Source organism: Trichinella spiralis (genome assembly GCF_000181795.1).
Source record: "Trichinella spiralis strain ISS 195 chromosome Unknown Scfld2, whole genome shotgun sequence".
Taxonomy (NCBI): Eukaryota; Metazoa; Nematoda; class Enoplea; order Trichinellida; family Trichinellidae; genus Trichinella; species Trichinella spiralis.
Window position 1 is genome coordinate 1,525,686 of NW_003526941.1, and position 23,142 is coordinate 1,548,827.

Genomic DNA, 23,142 nt, shown 5'->3' on the forward strand with positions numbered 1-23,142 from the left:
TAGCAACAGAACAAATCAATGAGATTTTAATGCAGTTTGAAACTATCATAATCAAAATCAATTAATTACATGTTTTTTGTAAATTCTGATATTATTTGGGCAAGTTTATTATATTTAAGCTTTAATGTATAGCAATAAACTGTGAGCAACAGAATAAGGAAGGTAGAACAATGCGGAAAAATTGGCATTACCGAAAAATAAGAATCATTTATTTTAAAAGAAAAAATTTGTTCAAATAGTATCAATGGCTTATGAACATATAAATTGATAAATATGGCAAATATTTTTGTATAATATGTTCAAATACAACAATGTGATCTTATTTATAAAAGCTTTTAACTTTAAAGTTATTTCATTTTTATTATAAAAAATAAATTTTTAATTATATACATAGTGTTATTTTTGATGAATTATTTTCTTCTTAGGTTACAAAAAGAAAAATATACAAAAATTACACCTGATTTTTTTCTAGGGTTACAGTCATGGTAATTTCATTTAGGTAAGATTGTTCCTTTGTGTACTGTGGCATTGTTCATGTAGCATTTAGTTTTTATTTGCATTAATTGTTGCTTAATATTAATACATGATAACAGCACACTATTAAACAGAATTAAAATGCAATAGCATATGTTTGTATTTACCGTGATAAACGGTGTTACTTTGTATTTTTTATTTTCTGGTGTTGTTGAATTTGTAGAATTCAAGTAATGCTGCATTTTAGACAGTCTTGCAATATTAGTTGCATACGCTAAAATGACCGAATCATTAGTATTGGAAGATTATGGTGCCGAAGTAGATGAAAGATTGAGCGAATTGACAGAGTCTTTGAAAAAAATTGACGATGATTTTAAAAATTTGACTGGCCGCGCATTTCATCCACGGAGGTGAAACAGTTGCTTCTTTTTAACGGTACCGTCATTACTAAATCTTTAATTTTAGAGGTGGACGTGCCATACGTGGTCGTGGCAGCTTTACAAATGTGGGTCAGGCTCGGTGAGTTTGAATCAAGCAATCAATTATTATTTGATCTTATATAAATTTACTTTAGATATTTCGAAAACGCAGCTACTAGAGATGACGATGAAATCTGGTTTGTATTTTGATAACAACGAAGAAATTTTAAGATTATTATTTGTTTTTTAAATTCTTTTTTAGGTCTTCTAGTCAGCAAGAAACTTCGACAGCTCGTAGGCGTTCTTTTGGCGACGAGAATAGGCAAAAACTGTTAGTTATACATATTTATTTTGGTTGTGTAAAACTGATTTGTTTTTATTAAGGCAAGGAACCAGTAGTGGATTTCGACTTGAAAGGAAACGACCATTCGAAGAAAAGTAGGATAAGGTGAGAATTATGACAAATAATTTTACAATTGTCTTTTCAGAAGCAGAGATTATGAAACATTACGGCGAGTTTCTACAAATCGCAGGTATGAATTGCATAATTTTGACTTATTATAGGTGTTTAAAATAAAAATTTGAAATTGACATAAGGAATGAAAATATTAAATGTTTTTTTATATATTGTTAATTATGTTTTAGAATTTCAAAAGACATATTCGGTTCCAACGTAAATCAGGACAGGTACAGTTTTAATGCCTCAAGAATAAACAAATTTGATTGACTATTTGTGTTTATGTTTAGTGAATTTCAAGAAGGTGAATTCAAGTTACGCAAGAGGGGCTATTCGAATGACTGCTCAGAGTAATTGATTTTGTAATATAATTTTATATTAGTGAGACATGCAAATTTTTTTAGTGTCGAGCAGGACATTCTCACGAAAAGGTCATATACTGTAAAAGAAAAGTAACGAAAGTTTAATTTTTTTTTATGATTTTAACTCACATAATTTTACTGTTTAGCTTCCCAAGAGATCAAGAATATGGATTTCGTCGCAAAAACTGGCCAAAACGAACTGAACGAGGGTAGGAATATAATATATTGATTTGAGCGTTTATATTTATTTAACATTTCAGTAATAATATTAATCAAAATGTTTAATACTGTAATATGAATTCTATGCAGTGCAAGATTTTAGTTTAAAGTAAAATGTCAATTTTATGGAAGCAAATTTATTATTATAAAAATGTTTGCTGAAATTGCGTAATATTTTAGCAGATTACTAGAGGGAAAGCGTAGTGATATTGGTCGTTGGGAAAATGATAAATTTAGAGGAAGAAGGTAAGTTTTTAAAGTTTAGTAAATAAGTTTAAATTAATGATACAGTTTTTTTATTTACAGGCAAGAAGAGCTGGATTTGGACAAGTAATTTATTTGTACCAAGTAGTTATTCGTGTGCACTGATGTCATTTATGTATTTACTTATAGAAGAGATCAGGGATATAATAATGGAAAGAGAATTAGACGTTCTGAACTTAATCCAATAAAGTGAGTTGTTAATTGATTTTAAATTAAATGTGTGAGATTTTTGCACAGGAAATTATAAATTTTTATCATGCAGCAGTTGTATGAATGATATGCTGATAAAAATGATGAAATTTGTGAAAAATTGACTTTTTTATGTTTAAGATTTCCCAAAGACGAAGATGGCGGTTTGAAGAGCTGCTCTGTTCAAAATGAGGCAATGCTTACAGTAATCTGATTTAATGTTCTTAATAAATAAATAAATTTGTTTTAGGCAGCTGTTAGTTCCATTGTTAAAAAAGAACAGTCTCGTTTGAAATACATAAAAGAGAAGCAGAAAAATAAGAACGAAGCAGTGAAAGCGAGGTTAATAGATTTTCATTAATTTATTTTAAAATTATGTTTGCATTTTTTGTGTATTTTTAGAGAGAAAAGGATGTTCAGTCGACTTTTAAATACGTTGAAAACATTTGACATGGAACAAAAAAATAACACTAAAATTCAGGTATGAATCTGTGGTTTATTTTTGCTATTTTATGCAACTGGACAGTGAGCTAATTTTAGGAAGAAAAGCAGCGTGAAGTAGATGCAAAATTAGAAGAGCAGAATAAAGTGGAACATGAAAAACTACGTGCCGAAAAGCAGCAACTGTTTGAGAAAAGGCGACAACATGAAGCGGAAATAAGACAACTGAAATATGACAAGATTTTGCTATCGCAGGTAATATTTGTTTTTAATTTTGTGCATTATTAAGCTCGAAATATTTGATTTGGTAAATGCAAACTATTTATATTAAAACTAAAGTTTAAGTAAAAATTAATATATGTGCTGTGAAGAACATGCATGATGGTGTAACTTTTAGATGAATCATAAAATAACTCAGCTGAAAATAGTTCAGAAGTATATTCAAACGACAAATTCGCCATGTTTACTGTATTTGCCTGCAAAGCATACAATTCGCACTTTAGAATTGCAGAAAAAGACGAAAAGAAAATTTGATGGTAAACGATTGAAGAGCTGTTGTTGATGTGTATTTTTAATTAATAATCAATAGCAATTTTTTATTGTAGAAATGATCAAAAAAGAACAGGATCAGGTAAAAGAAAAGTTGAAATCTTTGAGAAGCAAGACGGGCCTGCATCAGTTTTCACCGGCGCTTCATGAAACAGAAGAAATGGAGGTTAAGCAGATTGCTGTTGAAGTTTCAGATTTTTCGCCTAAATGTGATTTCGAAGATGACGACCGGCATCCAGTGGAAGAACCACAGTCTGAAAATCAACATTCCATTGAATTTATAGAATTGAGTGGATCTGATACACTTGTGAGTATTTTGTGCTTGTTCTTTTATCTTATAGTTGTCTGTATATTTTTTTTATATTTGTTGTGTTTCAGGAAAATGCGATGAAATTAAAAACTTCAGACATTATTGAGTCAGATGCACCCGAAGATGTATGTAGAAAGGAAAACTGTTACTTTCATTGTATTTTTTGAAGAATTTAATCTTTGTTTTAGGCAGCTTTTGGTATGCCTGTTGCCGATGCGGAAGCTGTAGACGGCGATGTTGATAACACTGATCGAAATGTAGATGCTAGCAGCGAAGATTCGGCAATTGAAGCCGACGATATGACAGAACTTCCTGACACCTTTGAGGTAAAAGGGAAATGTGATAAAGAAGAAGTATTGTTGCCATCGTCGGAAGCAAAGGAACACGTAATTGGGGAAAGTGTGGAAGTTGTTGGTGAGAGCAGTGGATTGGTTGGTAGGGAAATTTGTTTGGATGAGGAGCAAAAAGTGGAGTATATTAAAAATGAAGAAGATGATGATGGTAAGAGTCGTGTAGGAGGTGTGAATGATCATAATGTGAAAGAAAAGGTTGACAAGCATATTAAAAAAGTTGATCAGGCAGAATCAATTGACAAGTCAGAAATCTGCAAAACGGAAAAAGCTTTGGGTAATGAAAGTGGTACTGACAAAGAGGCAGAGCAAATTATTCCTTTGAATGAGGAAAGTTTTGAAAGTTATTCGAAAGAATGCTTAAAGAAAGAGAAGTCGGAGAGGACTGATCAAGAGGAATTTAGCTTTCCCGTTGAATGTGAACAGCAAAACGGCACTAATAACACTGAGCGAGTTGTGGAAGAGGTGTCCGAGGATATTTGGTAAGCTTAGGCGTACGCGCTTTATTATTGGTTTTAATTAAACTATACTCGCCTGTTATTTTACGGTGCTTTCTATTTCTAAAGCGTTTTCATTTCACACTTTAGTACTGTAATTTTATGTTTAAAATTTTAGACGTGCTGAGAGCTAAAGAGCCAGGAGCGTGTTGATTGCAGAACGCAGCAGTCAGAGAGTTTGTTTTTCTTTCACACCACTATATTTGATATTATTCAATATATATGTTTAGTGTATTTCCATGTCAGTGGTAAGTATGCCCCTCCCCAGACCCTGTTTAATTTCTTATATTTACTGACGCCCATTGAGCCCATTTAGATTGTAGTTTGTTTTCAGTAAAATTTATGAATGTAATTACTATTTGGGATGATATACGAATGAAATCGATTTTTTCAATCAGAAATAAACGTTTTATGAAAATCATACTTTTATTTTTTGAAACGAAGGTAAAATGTATATTGTAAAACGATTTTAATTTGATCGATAAATCACCGAATCTCATAGTGTGCGTTTTTGTTTGGCTGGTGCTTTTATTTAATTTTTCGAATATTTCGATCTTTTGTATTTAAAGAGAATGACTCCAGCACTTGAAAAGGTGCCTCCAAAGTCAGATTGACCACCAGAGCGAGCAAGAAAGAGAAAAGCAAATGACCGAGAAAGTAATGAGCCTGTAAAAGGGAAATTTATATTTTTATTTTTACAGCATAATCGCATACCATTTGATAGTTGTTGTTGTAATGCAGTGGTTTGTTTTGCGATGCGTAATAGCATCTGATTAAAATTGGATGTACGAGATATGCACTGTAGGTGAGTCGACTTAGTGGAATCCAAATTTTCCAGGAGAGAAAGTCGTTTAATGGAGCTGAAAAAGAGGTTTGCATACAAATGGAAAGTCTATGTAATTTTGTTAAGATTCATTCGCCACCTGCGTATCCAGCTGTACAGGCGAATGTAATCCAGGCAAGAACTATTGCCCAAGCGATGCGTGCCAGGCCACCGTACATCAACTTGGCAGCGTAAGTAATTTCGAAAGATTTTGAATAATCATAAAGGCCGAAGAGTACCAGCAACGCTGTGCCAGTACAGGCTGTCCAACACAAGCCAACAGCTACCTGAAAATGATGTTTTTGAAATTTTTTCTTTCAGCAAAAATACTAATTTTCTTTTGAATTACTTTCGGCAATTTTTTAACTAGACGTATTTTATGCAGATAATAGCCGAAAAGCAAGCCTATTAGAAACGGTCCACACCTTGTGTATGGCTTTATGTAAACTTTATCCCAGTACACGTCTACAATGTCGAATCTGAATTTTTTGGTATGTTAGGACTGTATTTTCAAAAGTGAATTCTTGCTTACTGTTTAGGGTTGACAGAAAATATAGCTATTGGAGGCCAGTCGGGATTTTGGTCAAGAATTACAATGTTGATCACACACGAGATGGCGATTATCAACGTAGTAATGATAATAGCAAGTTTTTCCCTTCTATAACGATGTGTTTGTTATGTTATTCGTATTACTTACTCTGTAGAAGATATTCAGCAGATCAGTACTTACTTTAAATAAAGTACAAGTAGTGGTACGGAAAGAATGAAAAATTGCATGTCATTTGCCATGTACCAAGTCCAAGTCATACACTGAGAAAAGGAATGTCATATTAAAGTTGTTTCAGTGGGTGATAATTTCTTACTTCGTCATCGAGGTTTAGGAAGTTGTTCAAGTAGAGTGCATTGGTCCACCAAGATTTTGCGCAAGATTCACGATCGAAGCCTTCTGTATCCCACAGTGGGCCGCTTGAAACGTACTTGGTTAGCACAGCATGCAGAGCCAAAACGGCCATGTAAACTGGAGTCACTCTGGCAAAAGAATTCTCACAGAAATTGTTTGATTTTTTCTTCTTACAATATAATGCTTTTAATTCTACCTCAGATAGCGGTGAAAGAAAAACTGTGCCCAAAATAAAGGCGATCGAATTAAGGTTGAAGTTTTGCTCATCTTTTTCAAGCATATGTAAGACAGCAAGGTGCCACTACAATTTTAAAGCAACAACTGATTTTGCAGTTCACCCTGATACCTAACGTGTACAAATTACCCAATAAAGAAAAACGAATCTACTGATAACGAAGCATTGAGCAGAACTTGATTGAATATGTTGTCCGGCAGTTTGTACGCTTCGATGACATTGTCTAGAAATGGAACCGCAAATATAATTTTAAGGAATAATTGAAAAATATTTATCATCATTACTGATGTATGGAATTGCCCAGTAATAAGTATGGCCAAAGATTATCCAGCACATGCTGAGCACCCGAATACCATTCAAACATGTGATTTGACCTGCGCTAGTTTTCATACTGAATAACTTTTTTGCATTATTTCGCAATGAAAAAGCCAACAAAATTTTCACGAAACCATCTGAAAGTGGAAATTTGTTAAATTTGATTTGCGAAACGTTTTGCCGCCTATTTTTTACGTTGCTTTTCCAAAGTGGGTTTGTCAGGAGCTTGTGAATGCTAAAAGCAAGCATGTAAAATTGTTAATATTTAGGGAAACATTTGAAAATACCGCTCTGGTGACCAAGCACTGCGGTTCCGTTAAGTCTCTGGATTCGATGACGCATGTAGCAGACGACGGTACCATTTTTTGTTGATTTTGGAAAACACAGATGTCATACAGTGTGCTGAAAACGATGAAAGCGAGCAGCGCAAGCAGAAGAATTCTGAAAATGAAATTAATAACACCTTGCATGGGAATTCAAAGAGAAAACATAAAGATATTATTTAATATTAATTTTTCACTGGCTTACATTGCTACCACTGCTTCAGGATCTTTGCTGATCACGTACTCTCGTTCGTGGCAGTTAACAGAAAATTTACAAGCAATACCTTGCAAAGTATTATTGACTGTAAAATGATCATTTTCAGAAATTGCAAACATGGAAAAAGTAAAAGCATACATCATGGAATAACATACTTTTGTGTCCAAGAATGGTTGCATCTTCACGCGTGCATGATGATGGTAGACAGGCTCCAAAACGAACAGCAGGTAAGTTGTCATTGCATTTCTGAAAAAAAAATTCGCGTTTACAAGGAGAAAATTTTATAGATTATTTTAAAATTGATAAGATGCGAAACCCTCACTCCACTAAAATTAGTGAATTTTGGTTCCAAACTAATCAATTCTTCGTGAAATTTCACCTCATACAGGCAGTATTTCCCTTCCCAACGTAATCTAGATGCAGTTAGATTATCATATGCTTTTCGAAATGAAAAACAGAAAGAAAAGTACTCTTGTTGTGTTGATGGTACGGATATTGCAATGCATTCTTCGTAGTTTCCTAGCATCCAATAGTTTCCGTGCAAAATTCCGGTTGGAATTTTCCCAAAAGAGTCAATAACTGAAAATCAAAAATGAATGATTAAACAGTTTACATAAAGTTGAAATGTTGAAACGGAATTTTTTGAATCGTCCGTTAGAGAAAGAAGTGATCGCCTGTCATTTAAAGTTTAACATTCTTTATTGTAGTTAGATTAGAATTTGATTTGTTATTTATTATCAGAAGAATTCTTATGGCACCACTTTTGTTGAAAATGAAACGTCATAAAATGTTAAATGAAAATAAATTATTAGTTTATTTCTTGGAAGCATTGTTTATTATTGTACAGAGAATATCAGCTGGAGTATGAAAACGTAGATGACAATTCTGACAATAATTTATAAGAGCACTTTTAGTGCATGTTTTTTTTTTAATATCTGTGTTAGATTATTTCAAAAGCTCAGCTTGCTATGTGCAACAGAATTCTCTTTCCAGTTTTTTCAATAGCTGTTGTAACTTGGTGAGTGTGAAATTGCATTTTAGCAGTGGTATTTATTTGATGAATTAATTTCAAATTATTCATAATGGTAATTTATCAAAATTGACAAATTGCAATTTCCCTAAACAAATGTCATTTGTTAATTAAGCATATGTCAATTATGTACCAAAGTGTTTTTTAAGTTTTATGAAATGATTGTTGAATGTATTTTATCGTGCAGTACTGTTGGTTGAAACAGGAGGGAATTTTTTTTGAAATTAACAATTAATTTGAATTAGCTATAAAAATGAATAAGAGTACCTTTCAAAGTCCAGTCTATAGGGTCGGTAGGTTTAGGATGCTGATGGAAGCTGTTCGTTTCGAAAACTTTTTTCAAGCTGGTCACCAAGAAAATCAAATCACTCAAACACTGAGCCGACAGGAACCTCTGATCATTGTCGATCGATGTCAACTGGTCGAACAGTTGAAATTGATCCGCAATTATTTTTGTCAGATTTTTCGTTGGCGTTTGCTGGAATGTTTCCATCAGCTTTTCCTTGTTCAACAGTGACGCTAGTTCCTTGAGTTTGGTGAACAACAGCCCAAGCGTGGGAACGGCAATGGTCTCTTCATCCGGCGCTGCTAGACAACCGTGGAACCACGAGGTGAGCAAAAGCAACAAACAGCACCAACAACCGAAGCATTGTCGAGCCGGCATGGTAGGTATGTAATTCAAATTTTCTTGCCCTGATCAACGTGTGAAATTTGAAATTGGAAACAGTTTTCAAACAAATTTTACGGATGCGTAAAATGCAATCTGCTTCTCGTTGCTTCTTCTCTTCGTTTTTCAACTTTTCCTTCGGTCGTCAGTTAATTCGACAACAACCCAGCAGCACAATGGCTCTCCCAGCTATATTGATGAAAGTCGTCGACGTCAGCTGCGGCAAAGTTATGTTTACTTCAGCGTCAAGCCGATGATGCGCCTTTGACAAATCACCAACGCTAGAATAAACGACGCTGAAATGAAGAAGCTCATTTTTCCAACTTCCCCTTCTTCTTATGCTTTTTCTTCTATTTCTAGCTTTTATTCATTATATTTTACTAAAAAATTCTATATAATGAATATTTTTGTTACATTCATCACCACCACAATTAAACATTAGCGATATTTTTTCCAATTCATTTCAACAATTACAGCTTTTGCTATTCGGCTTAATTTCTCTTACTACTACTACTTCTACTACTACTCTCTTCTGCATTAAGGTTTGCATTTGAGGCATGCTATGTAAAAGTTGAAATATATTTCAAATTTGTTCAAAACGAACAATTCAAAAAAAACAATAATAATAATAATAAATAGAAAAGGCAGCCGTTGAGAAAGCAAATGTTTCTTCATCCAATCGACCAATCAATAATATATCTGCAATGGGGGGGGGGGACCATGTGTTGTTATGATTATTATATTTTTTAACTATTTCAACTGGTGTAAAATTGGCTATCGAATGGGCAATTTTATTGCACTGAAGTTGAAATAAGTTACAGGGAAAAGTTTTGAAAAGATTTATGTATTAATATTTTTATTAAATGAGAGAAAAAACCACTGAATAGTTGAAATTAAAGAAACAACTTACACTTTCAAGAAGAATGCACTAGAAGTAGTAGTAGTAGTAGTAGTAGTAGTAGTAGTGGAATTAGTAGTAGTAGAATAAATTGAGAGATATTCAACGGCTAATTTATTAACTTCATGCCTTTAGTAATGCAAATGTACGAATTTCAGTGAAAAGAATTCCACTCCAGGGAGATCGACTTTATACAAGTAGAAACAATTTGCATGTGAAATTTGATTTTACTGAAGAATTTTAAAATGATGAAAAGCAGCAATGCAACATTTTGAAGAAAACACTTTTGTGCAATTTACAATGTTATATATATATATATATTTATATTTAAGCAAATTTCTCCGACCTTTCAGTGGGACGTTATCTACATTATGACGTTCATTGTTTACAGAGTTGGTGTGTGTGTGTGTGTGTGTCTCCTTATCAGCAGTATGCCAAGTCTTGGTATTGGGCTTCTAAATTCAAAATGCCCACGTCGTAAACAGTGTTCAGATTTTGCAGCGGCTGCACGACGTAATCTAGCGACGGGTATATTTTCATGCACAGAGGTTCGCTCTACAAGAACATATTTCACTCATCAGTAGTTGTTTCGATATTGTGTTACTTTGTCATCTTCCAATCCACAAGTATGCTTTATGTGGATGAACGGTTCGACCATGGCCGATTCTTCATTCCAACCTTCAATTTCGAAATAACCCTTCGAATCACTGACTGTTGAAGCAAGCTGATAAAAATAGCCTGGGTCTAAACAACGAAAGGAGTTTTTTCAGTTATTTCCCCCCTTTTTAAGCTTATTTGTACCTCTTTCAATAAGTTGCACAGTAACATTGGCGAGTGGTACTTGTCCGCACATCAGAGTCCCTTGAATTCGTAAAGTTTCCACAAAACCGTCAGCCAACAAAGGCAGTAAAAGTACCGTTAAGATTGAACAAATATGTTTCATTTTAAAATGCTTTTTTCAATCGGAAAAAGTGTAGATCAAGGGTCGTCTTGGTCGTTGACTGTTTGCAAAATGCAAAATGTTCAAATTTTGCTGATTTTATCAGTGAAAAACGGTTGCCTGTTGCCTCAAAATTCATCAACTGGTTTGCTTTAGCACGAAAACAAAGCCCATTGCTTTTCATGCTTGTATGACAAGTTTGCATTGCAAATTATCCGGTGTTTTCAGTTTCCATTTGCGCTACTATTTCAACCTGATCTACCTTTTGTCTCTGTTCATATATGCCCATCAGTTTCTAGATTTTTCACGGTTGCTATTATTTAAAAAATGTATAATTATTACAGTTTTGACTGGTAAAACAAAGTACACTTTTATGATGAATAATTGAACTTTCTATTCAATTTAATCATTCATGAATCTTTGCCAATTCACCGCGTTTACTCTTCAGTTCTGTTATTTCAAAATGTCTTTTTCCACAACAGTCTACGAAAAACTGAATTCGAACTAAGAAAGCTATTTGACTTATGTTGCTTCTTTTCGCATATTATTTGTATAACGATATTCAATTCAAAGTAAGGGAAATAAATTTTCACAACTTGTTGAATTATATGATTACTGCAACTGCACAGGCCTGACGTTTCCTGTCAAGTACAAGTTTACAGGATATAACACTATGCAACTACGCGTTTTTTAAGATGAAAAATTTGTCAGTAACATGCACAAACGCATATATAAATAAATATATTAAAAATTTATGATTAGTATACTGTAACTCTACGATGATTTGCACGTACTTTTATATATTGTTCGTTGTGAAAAACTCACCCAGTACATACATATATTTTATGCGTTTCTTACTTTATTTCTGTAAATAATATGATAAAATTGTGCTATTTGGCAACATGTTTTTCTCACTGGAATACGTGGTCTTGATGCACTATCTAATTGGTCATGTAACAACCAGTGCTGTACGGCGGCGTTGCTCATTGCAGGTCCGGCTGAGGTAGACGCAGAGCCGCGGCAATAAAACCTCCCATCCCGCCCAGTTCAAAGTCGCCACCGGCGAGGACCGCGGGTGGCTTCTGGCGACAGACCCTCATGACACGACAAGTCGGTACCTAATTAGCCGTTGTTCAGCGGGTCACCGATGATCCGTTGGGGCAGCGGATCAAAGCCCACGCGTAACAAGCCGCTGATTTATAGAAGGGCCGTAAGCCGGGAGACTGTCAGCAAGACAATAGGGGGAGACGGATCTTTTTCGGAGACAGAGCGGTGACCGACGTGGAGACAAGTAGTACGTGTGGAAGTGTGTCCTGAGAATGTCGACGAGAAAACGAGACCGAGAGCGGGAAAGAACAAACACAGAGCGACGGCGGACGAACTGGCGCGAACCCGGAGGCAGATCAGCCGCCCCCACCCGGCGGGTCGTTACAGTAAATTGTCATTTCAGCTTCCGTCTTCTAATCTGCGTTGGTTTCTTGTGTATAGGTTTTGCATGCGCAGTGTTCACTTGTTCTTTCTCTTTTGTCGCTGATGCTGATCAACACTTGTATTCTAAAATGATATTTATGTAAATATGTGCAGTGTAGATGTAATCATGTAGTGTGAATATCAGTTCCTTAATTTTAAACTTATTTTTAATTTCAACATATTAATATTATGTAACTGGATTATTCATCTTTGAACCTGCTGTTTCACATTTACAGTATACAGAAAATTACAGTATGTAATTAGCGCATTTAAAAAAACAGAAGGTAAAATTTGAAATAAAGGTAGTAATTGAAGTTTACATTTTTCAAGTAGCATTTTTACTTGAAGTTAAACTGTTGTTTCATATAATTGAATTCCCTCATATTGTTGTCTGCTTTGAATACTTTTACATTACAAGGTAATTAAACTGTGGTAAATACGATGCTTTTATTTTAGCAATAAGTTCAACTTTAACTTCAAAAGTTAAAGCTTGATATTTATTTTTCTTTCTTTCAGCATAAAGTTTTAATAGGTTTGCATAGGTTTATCTGTATTGCAGTGATAATAGTATAACTTCAATGATTGTATTTTATTTCGTTTATATATTGGGTGACAAGTTTGAAGCTTGCCTTGCATTCTGGTATGCATTGTTTTTGAAACTATTTACAAAGAAGTTGACCTTACACAAGTTTGATAGAGTAGTCGTTTACCTTTTCTTATTCATTCGGCTTACTTATATAATTACGTTTCTTTAATTTTGTTTCCTTTCCAGAATAAAGTGGCGATGGCGGAAAAGTTTATTGGAAAATACAGATTCGTTTCCTCAGAGAATTTTGATGAATTTATGAAAGCGCTTGGTATGTTCAACATTTTGAGTATCATTTTCAATAGTTCAAATTAATGGATATATTATGTGTTTCCTCTCTCATTGATACTGTCATTGAATATTTTAACATATTTAAAGAAATTTCATATGTTTATTTATGTCACCAAAATTTGTTATGAAATTTATCTTGTAGCATTGTTCAAAAACAAATAGTTGATAAGCTTATATAATTAAGCAATGTTGTGTGTGTGTAAAATTTTAATCTGGCTTGATGTAATGATTTAAAGATTTTGTTTTTTAAAAGTATGCTTCAAAGATGCGTAGTAAAAAGTTCAGTGACATTTGAAAATACTTGTAAAATTGCTTTGTTTGACCTGTATCAATTATTTGTGATTTTCTGATTCGTTTATATCAGTAAGTGAAATCGAAATTTGAAATTGTCTTACATAATTATCTGTCGTTTCATAAATTGAAGCATAAATTTAATTGTGTGAAATGAGACAGTCGCTTAGAATTCGAATGCTTAGAATTTTTCTTCTGTTATTATAAGCGTTTTATTTTAAGGTGTGAATTATTTGTTACGCAAAATTGCCAATGCTGCCTCACCTGTCGTTGAATTTTCACTTGACAGAGACGTTTGGACTCTGCGCAACGTTTCTACGTTTCGTACGTTGGAAATTTCTTTCCGTCTTGGTGAAGAAGTTGATGAGGTGACTCCTGACGGTCGACATGTTAAAGTAAAGCATTGTTGTGTTTTTATTTCATTATTAATTGCTTATTTTGTAGACTGTATTTACTTATGAAAATGGAGAATTAAAACAAGTGCAAAAAGCCGTTAAACCTGGTGAAAAAGATAGCATTTTTATTCGGAAACTTGAAGGTGACAAACTTATTACGGTATGCAGTTTTTCTCACAGGAAACAATGTAGCATTTTAATTTTAATTTTAATTTTATAAAACTGTTGAATATTGAAATTTGTGCTCGTTTTTATAGACTTGCATTTGTGGTAATGTTACCAGTATTCGTGTTCTCCAGCGAATAAGTTAAATTAATGATTTCGTGATTTGTTCATTTATTCATTCATTACTGCCGACATAAGTTATAAATTCCAGATAATGTTTGTGTGAATGTTATATTACAGAGCGGTGGTTTTTTACAACTGCAAAGTGCCAATACACTTATTCACTGCCTGCTTGTCTGAATTCTGATGTAATAGGCGATTTCCGTTTGCGTTTTTAAATGTTCCTGATGTTTTCTTGAACTTCTTTTTTGTTTGATAAATTATAATAATGAACGTTGTTGGTTTTAAAATAAATAAGTTGATTTGTTTAGGTTTCTTTTTCTTTTTATTTTATATAAGTTTCATCATTCGGAAAAGAAAATGATATGCGGTTCTTTAGAGTGAATTGTTTGTTCATTTGCAATGTTTGTTGCCACAGTTTTTAGACTATTATGGAAAATTGACGATGAGCTATGTAGTTCTTTCGGTTGAGATTGATTTTTCACTGAAACTCTTTCTAAAGCAACTGCTAGTAAAGAATTCCAACTTTTTTGGAAATCGATTTACTTTTATTGAAATCAAAGAGAAATTGCATGCAGATGTTGGGTGAAATTATTTTCATTTCCCAGTTGGATGAAATTTAATACGAAACTCTCGTTTTATAACAATGCAAATTGTGAAAAAGTAAATTTGATTGAAAAACTGTTGAAAATTGAAATTTGAATTTAATTTGGTCATCGTCAGTCAGCATTCGTTTTAGTTTATTCATTTGTTTATTTTAAATTGCATTTAATTATTTCAGAACTTCGTTTGTATATTTTGTAAATTGTTTAATTGGAATGAATGAAATTTTCAACGATTTGTTATATTGATTGAAGAAAAAAAATTGAAAATCTCAAATACGAAATTTGATTGAAAGTACTGAATCAGGAATTGGAAAAAGCGAAATTTTGCGAAAAATTTTGACAACCCAAACAGTGGAGGAGAATATTTTCACCTTGCTCAAAGGTGTGCTGTGAAAAGCGAGGGCGTAGGATTTTGTTCTGCTTTCTGTTGAAGCAAAGAAAAGCCCGACGAAGCAAGCACCTGCCTCAGCTGTAAGCTCAATCGAACCCAGAAGAGCGGATTTTGCTTGCCCACTTCGCAGACAACACGGTCGTCGTCATTTGCAGCACATTATATATATATATATATATATAGCAGCAGTCGAAGAAGCAGCTGAAGCCATTTGCTTTCAAACAGCCAAAAAGCGCTTGCAACTTCTTCCAACGTCAGTCAGTCAAACGTTCGTTTCACTCGGTGAAGTTTCCCTTGGCTTGTAAAGCATCCCGCCGCCGATTGGTTGGTTTATTTGGCATTTATTCAGTGCTGCAGCTGCCGTTTCACACTCACTTGATCTACCTATGAACAACACAATCTTCTCAATTCAACGTATCATACATACATACATGCATACATAGTTTGCTCTGCTTTGGCGAGTGAGTTCAGGTTTTACTATTTTAATGTTTGTAGAATTTTGAAGAAAAAACAAAATTATCATTTTCCTGCTAACAATTAACAAAACATTAAATAATTCCACGACCATTTAGTTATTAAGTTCATTGTAAAATTGAAATCATTGCATTGTTTATTTTGTTAATCGTCCATTTCTTCACTGAAACAGTGGTGAATTCTTCTTATCTAATAATTTTTGTTTAGATAATGACTCAAAATTAATTACTGCAGAAATGACTTAACATAATCCATGTTGCTATGACGCTGTCCATGGTGAATTGTAGCTTGGTCAATTTAGAAACAAATTATTGATTTACATCATATTGATTTCAAAAAATATATTCCTTTGAAAACAAACACATTTATAATTATATTATTATCAGAGGAAATACTTTATTTAATTATTATTTTGAATATTGTAATTTAAAAGATATTTCTCAAGAATACGTGATTATCACAAACTTTTCTGCATACTGTACAAGGTTGACTCGTGTGGAATTTTTTTATTTTTATTTTTAATTTAGTTAGTTGATTGCAGTTTCTTTTGATAAAAAATTTTCATCTCTCATGAAACATTATTCTCGACTAGTTTTAATTGGATTCTATTTCAAAATTATTGAAGAAGGACGACATATTTGAAACGCCGAGAAATTGCAAACATTCACCATTGTCAGATTGGGTGAATTCTTATGAATTGAAAATTCTTATGATTTATGACTGCTGTTTATTGAAAACAAAATCCTTTCAGTGATAATGAATGCGTACTTTTTTTCACCTTCCGGGAATTGCTGATTCATGCACAAACAGCGGTTAGTCTTATTTTCACCTTAAATTGGGCAATAGCTTTCGTCGAACAATAGGAAGAGAAAATTATTTTTCCTTCTTTGGAAATGCAATGATTCATTTTTAATTTGGGTTTTTTGTTCTGCAAACACGTTATCATCGTTTGAGTTGAATCACACTGCAAAACCCACGCAAAAGAAGGGGTTAAAAATACAGATCATTTGTAGAGCATTTTAGCATCAAAATTGTTTGAAATAAATGTACAAGTGGCGCACCAGTTCAGATAAATTACATTCTCAACAATTCTAGTATTTTAGTGTAATCTTTTATTTTTTTCGCATATCTATGCAAAAAATGTTCTGTAAAATGTATATTTGAATATCGATTTAATGGAATTAATAAATGTATAAAAAACTGAAATAAGTGTTATTTTTGTTTAGATTTAATTTCAGAAAAAAAATTTTCAAATTTTTTTGTACCTGAAAATCAGCATAAAAGTAAGCGCTGACTGTAAGGTGTTTTAATTTGAACTTGTACAACTAGGGCCGTCGGTTTGATTTTTGAGCTTGATGCAGCTAGGCGGAAGAAAATTTATGAAAAATAGCAGCCGGTTCTAGCAGGCTGAGATTACTTGAAACCAGTCAATTGGGTCGAAGTTGGAACGAATTCTGGCCACTTGCAGCAACAGGTGAAGGAAGTTCAACGGCGAACATGTTTCTGTTTCAATGATTCAACATTTTTAAAATAAATATATATTTATTTATACAGATTTTTATTTATCGTTTAGTTCATCGGGCTTGTTGAGACAAGTGTTTTAACAACGTTTTTCACGCTTCGACTTTGGTAGAGTTTTTCTTCGTGAGGCATAGTAAGTGCCCCCTAGCTACCGTCCGCTGTCTGTTACTTGGTTTGATTTTTGATCTGCAGATAATACAAACTGATTAAATTCTACAATTTGTTAATTGTGTGAGTTGTTTTTCTTTTTCTTTTGTTTTGTTCATTTTTTTCACGATTGAGCAATTGAATATTTTTCTGTTTTCCATTTTGCTATTGGTGAGTCGTGTAATTGAACGGCTGTTGAAAGCGACCAATAGTAGTAGTAGTGGGTAGCGTTTTCGTGCTTGGAGTTTTTTTGAACGTGCGTGTAGACGACGTATTTTCCAACATAAATTGACGGCAACGTTTGTTAGTTGAATTGTTTATTTTTGACAAACGTTGTTTCCATTTTAATCCAGCATATCGTATCTCAGGGATGGTTGGTAGGGATTTCGAATTTTGCGTTCTTCTGTCTCGCAACTTTGAGCAGCTGATTGATGATTATCGACGTTTGCTTTTGCATTGTATAACAGCTGCTGGAGTCGATTGTTCATCATCCATTGGCTGAAAGCTTTCGATTTCTCAGTTTCCCAATACGCATCATAGCCCCTTTCTCCTCCCACTCTTATTACTGCCGTTTACTTCGTTGATGAATATTTTGTGTGTGTAGGATTTGGTTCTGAATGGAATTGCAGCCGACTGCCGACGAAAAGGAAGGTGGAGATATTCCTCGTATCTCTTCTCGGTTCCAGGTGAACAAAGTGGACGCTGACGATGCGTCAGGAAACAACGCATCGGCCAACCAGGTATGCCAAAACTCTGCCGATGAGGCAGAAGATGCGAAGGCAAAGCAAGTGAAATTCTGCGTGGCCGATGAAAATCTCGACGACAACTCGGTTCACTCGAACTCCAACGTCAATACTCGTCGTGGGACTTTTTGCAAAAGTTTTCGAGAGGTTCAGACAGTGGAACGTGTACCCGACATCAATCATTATCGCAATATATTGTCCATCGAAGGTGCCATTGCAAGCAGGCCGTCTTTGGCCGAACTGCACGAGGAGCACTACGGTCGTGAAAATGCTGGTTTGGAGAATTTCAAACTGCTCAATGTAAGTTTTTTTTACATTTTTTACTTGTACAGTACAATGTGTGTATTGTGATGATTGTAATTTGTTGACTGCCATTACTTTAGTTTATCTTGAGGTGAAATTGAAATTTTTAATTAGTTATAATTGAATCGGTTGTTTGGTAAAAGTTTTATTTATTTTATAATGGATCAAGAAACACCTACAACAAGTTGTCGAATGTTTGCATCAGCTTTATATAGTTGAAATTTCAGTCGATTTTTATACTCAGAGCAATCACTATGTGTTTAATTGTTATCAGTTTCAACGATGTTTCATTAATATTCTCAATTAATGAAATTGAAATATTGAATGAGTTATTTTGTTCGAAATTTAATTTTCACAAACAGTTTTTCCATATGATTTATGTGTAGAAGAATTTTGAAAGAAGAAAATTTGTTATTGTTGTTATGTTATGAAATTTGATTATTCAGATGATCAATTTCTTGACGTTTGATTATGCATTGTTAATATTGCAGTCGAATGATTTTCAAGTTTTCTTTTGTTAATTTTTACAAATTGTCGTAATTATAATTACAATACGATAATTGTCCATTGCTCGATAATAGTGGAAACACGTTGAACGGTCCAGTGCTTTAATTTTCATTGATCATTGAGAATAGCGAAGTGATGCAAACGATGCTTATCATCATCAATACGAGCGTTTTATTTTATGCTTGTTAAACAGCAGGTGGGTAGTTGGAAAGCAGAGCAGTATCGATATCAGAAAATTGTAATCTTTTTTGTTTTTTATGTTGCAGGAATCCCCTATTCTTCAAAAAATTGATATTTAAAAATAAAAAATATATATAATCTTTTCTTCTTCTTCCAACAGTAAGATTAATAGTTGTATTTGGTTTAAATTTGAATTTTTTAGCCAACTGTTTCGAACGAATCAAAAGCGTCGACGAATCTATCATCATCAGCTGGTTTGAAACTCGGATGGATACAAGGCGTTCTAGTAAATTTGCAATTTATTGCAAATTGCAATAAGACGACACAGTTGAAAAAAATATATGTTCACTTTTAGATGAGATGTTTTTTGAGTATTTTGGGTACAATTTTATTTCTGCGCATAAGTTGGATGGCCGCATATGCTGGAATTGGATACGGCTTGTTGGTAATATTCATCGGCGCAGGCGTGTCGGTGATCACATCTTTATCCATGTGTGCAATATGCACAAACGGAGACATAAAAGGAGGTAAAATTGATATGCACTGTTTGATTGTTATGTTTATTGTCTATCATTGTTGTATTTGTTTGCAATTTTCAAGGTGGTGCGTATTTTATGATATCACGATCGATGGGACCTGAATTTGGTGGAAGTATTGGTTTGATTTTTGCCTTTGCCAACGTTGTTTCGGCTTCATTTTGCGTTGTCGGTTTTTCGGAAACTTTGCGCGACGTGCTAATGGTAAGCAGAAAATATTTCTATATAATCAATCATACTGTACCAGTAATATGAATTGAGCATTGCACTTTCAGGATGCTGATATTTCACTGTTCGACGGTGGCTTGAATGCGATTCGTTTCATTGGCGTACTGACAGCAATACTGATAATGGGCATCGTGTGTGTTGGCATTTCTTTCGAATCCAAAGCTCAAGTGTTCATGCTGTTCGCACTGGCGGTATCGTTGGTCGATTTTATGGTCGGTACGTTTTTGCCGGTCAACGATGAGAAACGCTCTCGCGGAGTGACCGGCTACACTTGGGATACATTTTCCACAAACTTCTTCCCCGACTGGCGAGGCGAAACGTTCTTTTCCGTCTTCTCTGTCTATTATCCGGCTACCACCGGCATCATGGCCGGTGCGAACATTTCCGGCGATTTGGCTGATCCATCCACCGCAATTCCACTTGGAACTTTGTTGGCCATTCTATTGACCAGTTTGATCTACGCCGGCACGTTGGTCATTACCGGCTCAACAGTTATTAGGTATTATTTATTATTGTCCCTTTGGTTATAATCATTGGACCACTGACCCTCCCCCTCCCTATCTCTCTCTTTATCTCTCTCTCTCTCTCTCTAATTCAGAGATGCTTCCGGAAAATTGGACGACTTGTACAACGGCACTTTGGCCAACTGCTCGGTCAATGGTACTTGTTATTTTGGTATTTCCAATTACAATCAGGTGACCAAGCAACAAATGTATTCTGCATGTTCACTGCGCTGACTGGGGGATGCTTTCTTGTAGACTTTGGGATTACTCGGCGCTTGGGGACCGTTAATCGTTGCCGGCATTTTTGCCGCCACGCTCAGCTCCGCTTTGTCTGGATTCGTCTCTGGACCGAAATTGTTCCAAGTGAGAGAGGAAAAAAGAAAATGGAAATGTTTTCATCTTGGAACATTTTCTTCTTCTTCTTTCTCTTCTTTTTGCAGGCTTTGGGCAAAGACAGGCTTTTTCCAGGCATTTCTTGGTTTTCAGTCGGCTATGGCAAGAACGATGAACCACGACGAGCTTATTTACTTGGATTCTTTCTCATGCTGGGCATTGTATCTATCGGTAAGTGTACGGTTTGGTAAAAAGTTCATTTCTTTTCAATCAACAAAAGAGAAGAGAAGAGCATATAAATTATCCTGCTTTGTTCCATTGTAGGCGATATAAATACAATTGCTCCGATAATTTCGAACTTTTTTTTGGCCTGTTATGCTTTGATGAATTATGCCGTTTTTGATGCTTCTTTTGCGGGCTCACCAGGCTTTCGACCAAGTTTCAAGTATTACAATCAGTGGTTGGCTTTGTTCGGCGCGTTGATCTGCATTGCAATTATGTTTGTGATCAGCTGGTGGACATCGTTGCTTACATTCGCATTTGTCGGCGCTCTTTACGTTTACCTGCATTACAGAAAGCCAGGTGGACAGAAAGCAAAGCAATTGTTTTTTTTTTGTTTCTAATAATATTTTGTAGATGTCAACTGGGGTTCAAGTGGTCAGGCTCACTCTTACAAAAATGCACTCCATGCAGCGTTGAAATTGTCATCCACAGAAGAGCACGTGAAAAATTACAGACCGCAGATATTGGTGCTGACTGGAAATCCAATGAACAGACCGTCGTTGGTAGATTTCGCTTCAAGCATCACCAAAGACAATTGTCTACTGTTATGCGGGCATATCATTCCTGTAGAACTTTTTTGATATTATTAAAAATTTGGTTTTCGTTTTCTGCCCAAATAGCATCAATTAATCCCAATTTAGGTGACTTTGCAAATGAAAAGAAATACAATGGACAAGTTGGTGAAACAGTTGTATTATTGGTTTCAAACACGACAAGTGAAATCATTTTACACGTATGTGATCAGCGATTCACTGAACGTCGGCTTGAGGATGCTTCTGCAGTGTACGGGCATTGGCAAACTGCGACCAAATGTCGTGCTGATTGGCTTCAAGAACGATTGGCTTCATGCTTCGATTGAAGAGATTCGGGATTATTTTCTAACAATTCAGTAAAAGCTATTATTATTATTAATATTAGTATTCGTTTGTTTTATTTATTAATTTTCCATTTTCTAGTACTGTCTTTGATCAGCACTGCGGTTTGGCAATTCTTCGCTTGAAAAAGGGTCTCGACTTATCAGAACAGATGGCCAAATGTGATGATTCTGAAAATGGCACTTCGTCTGCCAACCCGAACGCCTTGACCGTTGGTTTGCTTTCGTTGAACAGCCACGTCGAGTCAGACGAGTGTTTCGCTTTGAGGCAAGATTCTTACATGTCCAGCAAGGACGATTCGGAACGTACGGATCGCAAAGGCGCTGACGATGATCCATTCCATTCTGGTGAAGTGTTGGATTTCTTGGCTGAAAACAGCGGTCCCGCTCAAGTCACACTGCCTCACGTGCTTGACAATATGATTCCATCGGTTTTTAAGACGACCAGAAATCGGCACATGTCCGTGGATCAACGTGCTTTGCTAGACGAGATTAATCAATTTCAGACGAAAGTAAAACGAGGAATCATCGACGTTTATTGGTTGTTCGATGACGGAGGTAGATAATAATAAAATTATCATTATATTATTATTATTATTATTATTATATTTCAAGGTTTGGGTCTGCTGGTACCGCATTTGCTTACTCAAGCTGGTTCGTTCATGCACGGCGCCAAGCTTCGAGTGTTTACTGTAGCCTCTAGCCGAAGTCAATTGGAACGTGAGCAGCGCAGGTGAGATTTTTATTATTTTTCTCTTTTGGAAAAAATAACTTACTTTTTGTTTTTTTGCTTTTCTTTTAGCATGGCAGCGTTACTGTCGAGATTCCGCATTGATTATTCAGGTGTTATGGTGATACCAGATTTGTCAAGACAGCCATCCGAAAAATTAATCAAAGAATTCAACGAGTTCATTATGCCTTACATGGTGGACTCGGATTCGGTAGCTGAGCATGACGAGTTGACCAAAGGTATTTTTATCCGTGACTCGGATTTTGTCGCTCAGAAGTCAAAGGTAATGGTGAAAATTGTTTTTCAATTTTGTTTCTTAATCTCAACTTATTCTAATTTGCAATTGTTACTGTTTTACAGACCTATAGGCAATTGAGAATAAAGGAGTTGCTGCAGGAACATTCAACCAATGCGCATTTGGTTGTGCTGACGTTGCCCGTACCGCGTAAAGGGGTATTGCCTGCTTGTTTGTACTTGGCTTGGCTCGACTTCGTTTCTAGAGACGTACGATGCCCGTTGTTGTTTCTGCGCGGCAATCAACAAGCTGTGCTGACTTTCTATTCATAGTTTGCAATTTTTTTCTTTTA

The 23,142-nt window shown here is 34.8% G+C and overlaps 5 protein-coding genes across 5 annotated transcripts; 3 read left to right on the forward strand and 2 right to left on the reverse strand.

Moving 5' to 3' along the window:
- Window positions 1–753: 753 nt before the first annotated feature.
- Window positions 754–4,520, forward strand: Tsp_02832 (conserved hypothetical protein). Its single transcript, XM_003379114.1, has 21 exons — window positions 754–884; window positions 940–993; window positions 1,049–1,090; window positions 1,156–1,224; window positions 1,278–1,331; window positions 1,382–1,426; window positions 1,539–1,566; window positions 1,652–1,700; window positions 1,755–1,791; window positions 1,859–1,921; window positions 2,112–2,177; window positions 2,238–2,261; window positions 2,325–2,384; window positions 2,526–2,589; window positions 2,635–2,726; window positions 2,787–2,865; window positions 2,925–3,080; window positions 3,259–3,361; window positions 3,431–3,681; window positions 3,753–3,809; window positions 3,873–4,520. The coding sequence occupies exons 1-21, from the start codon at window positions 754–756 to the stop codon at window positions 4,518–4,520; spliced, it is 2,172 nt and encodes a 723-aa protein (XP_003379162.1).
- A 923-nt stretch (window positions 4,521–5,443) lies between these two features.
- Window positions 5,444–9,039, reverse strand: Tsp_02833 (putative nose resistant to fluoxetine protein 6). Its single transcript, XM_003379115.1, has 14 exons — window positions 8,643–9,039; window positions 7,725–7,924; window positions 7,501–7,591; window positions 7,334–7,430; window positions 7,093–7,246; window positions 7,001–7,040; window positions 6,775–6,942; window positions 6,620–6,713; window positions 6,476–6,556; window positions 6,218–6,383; window positions 6,085–6,164; window positions 5,887–6,012; window positions 5,704–5,833; window positions 5,444–5,641 (listed from the first exon to the last, which is right to left on the reverse strand). The coding sequence occupies exons 1-14, from the start codon at window positions 9,037–9,039 to the stop codon at window positions 5,444–5,446; spliced, it is 2,022 nt and encodes a 673-aa protein (XP_003379163.1).
- A 1,324-nt stretch (window positions 9,040–10,363) lies between these two features.
- Tsp_02834 (conserved hypothetical protein) lies at window positions 10,364–10,883 on the reverse strand. Its single transcript, XM_003379116.1, has 3 exons — window positions 10,742–10,883; window positions 10,545–10,684; window positions 10,364–10,495 (listed from the first exon to the last, which is right to left on the reverse strand). The coding sequence occupies exons 1-3, from the start codon at window positions 10,881–10,883 to the stop codon at window positions 10,364–10,366; spliced, it is 414 nt and encodes a 137-aa protein (XP_003379164.1).
- A 1,316-nt stretch (window positions 10,884–12,199) lies between these two features.
- Tsp_02835 (fatty acid-binding protein) lies at window positions 12,200–15,499 on the forward strand. Its single transcript, XM_003379117.1, has 11 exons — window positions 12,200–12,313; window positions 12,867–12,892; window positions 12,975–13,038; window positions 13,123–13,207; window positions 13,741–13,913; window positions 13,963–14,073; window positions 14,171–14,219; window positions 14,319–14,408; window positions 14,980–14,985; window positions 15,237–15,338; window positions 15,378–15,499. The coding sequence occupies exons 1-11, from the start codon at window positions 12,200–12,202 to the stop codon at window positions 15,497–15,499; spliced, it is 942 nt and encodes a 313-aa protein (XP_003379165.1).
- Window positions 15,500–17,953: 2,454 nt separating this feature from the next.
- On the forward strand, window positions 17,954–23,122 carry Tsp_02836 (amino acid permease family protein). The gene is made up of 13 exons (XM_003379118.1): window positions 17,954–18,379; window positions 19,272–19,355; window positions 19,425–19,596; window positions 19,670–19,809; window positions 19,881–20,324; window positions 20,777–20,900; window positions 20,994–21,251; window positions 21,306–21,454; window positions 21,593–21,840; window positions 21,908–22,383; window positions 22,441–22,558; window positions 22,628–22,838; window positions 22,916–23,122. The coding sequence occupies exons 1-13, from the start codon at window positions 17,954–17,956 to the stop codon at window positions 23,120–23,122; spliced, it is 3,057 nt and encodes a 1,018-aa protein (XP_003379166.1).
- Window positions 23,123–23,142: the final 20 nt, after the last annotated feature.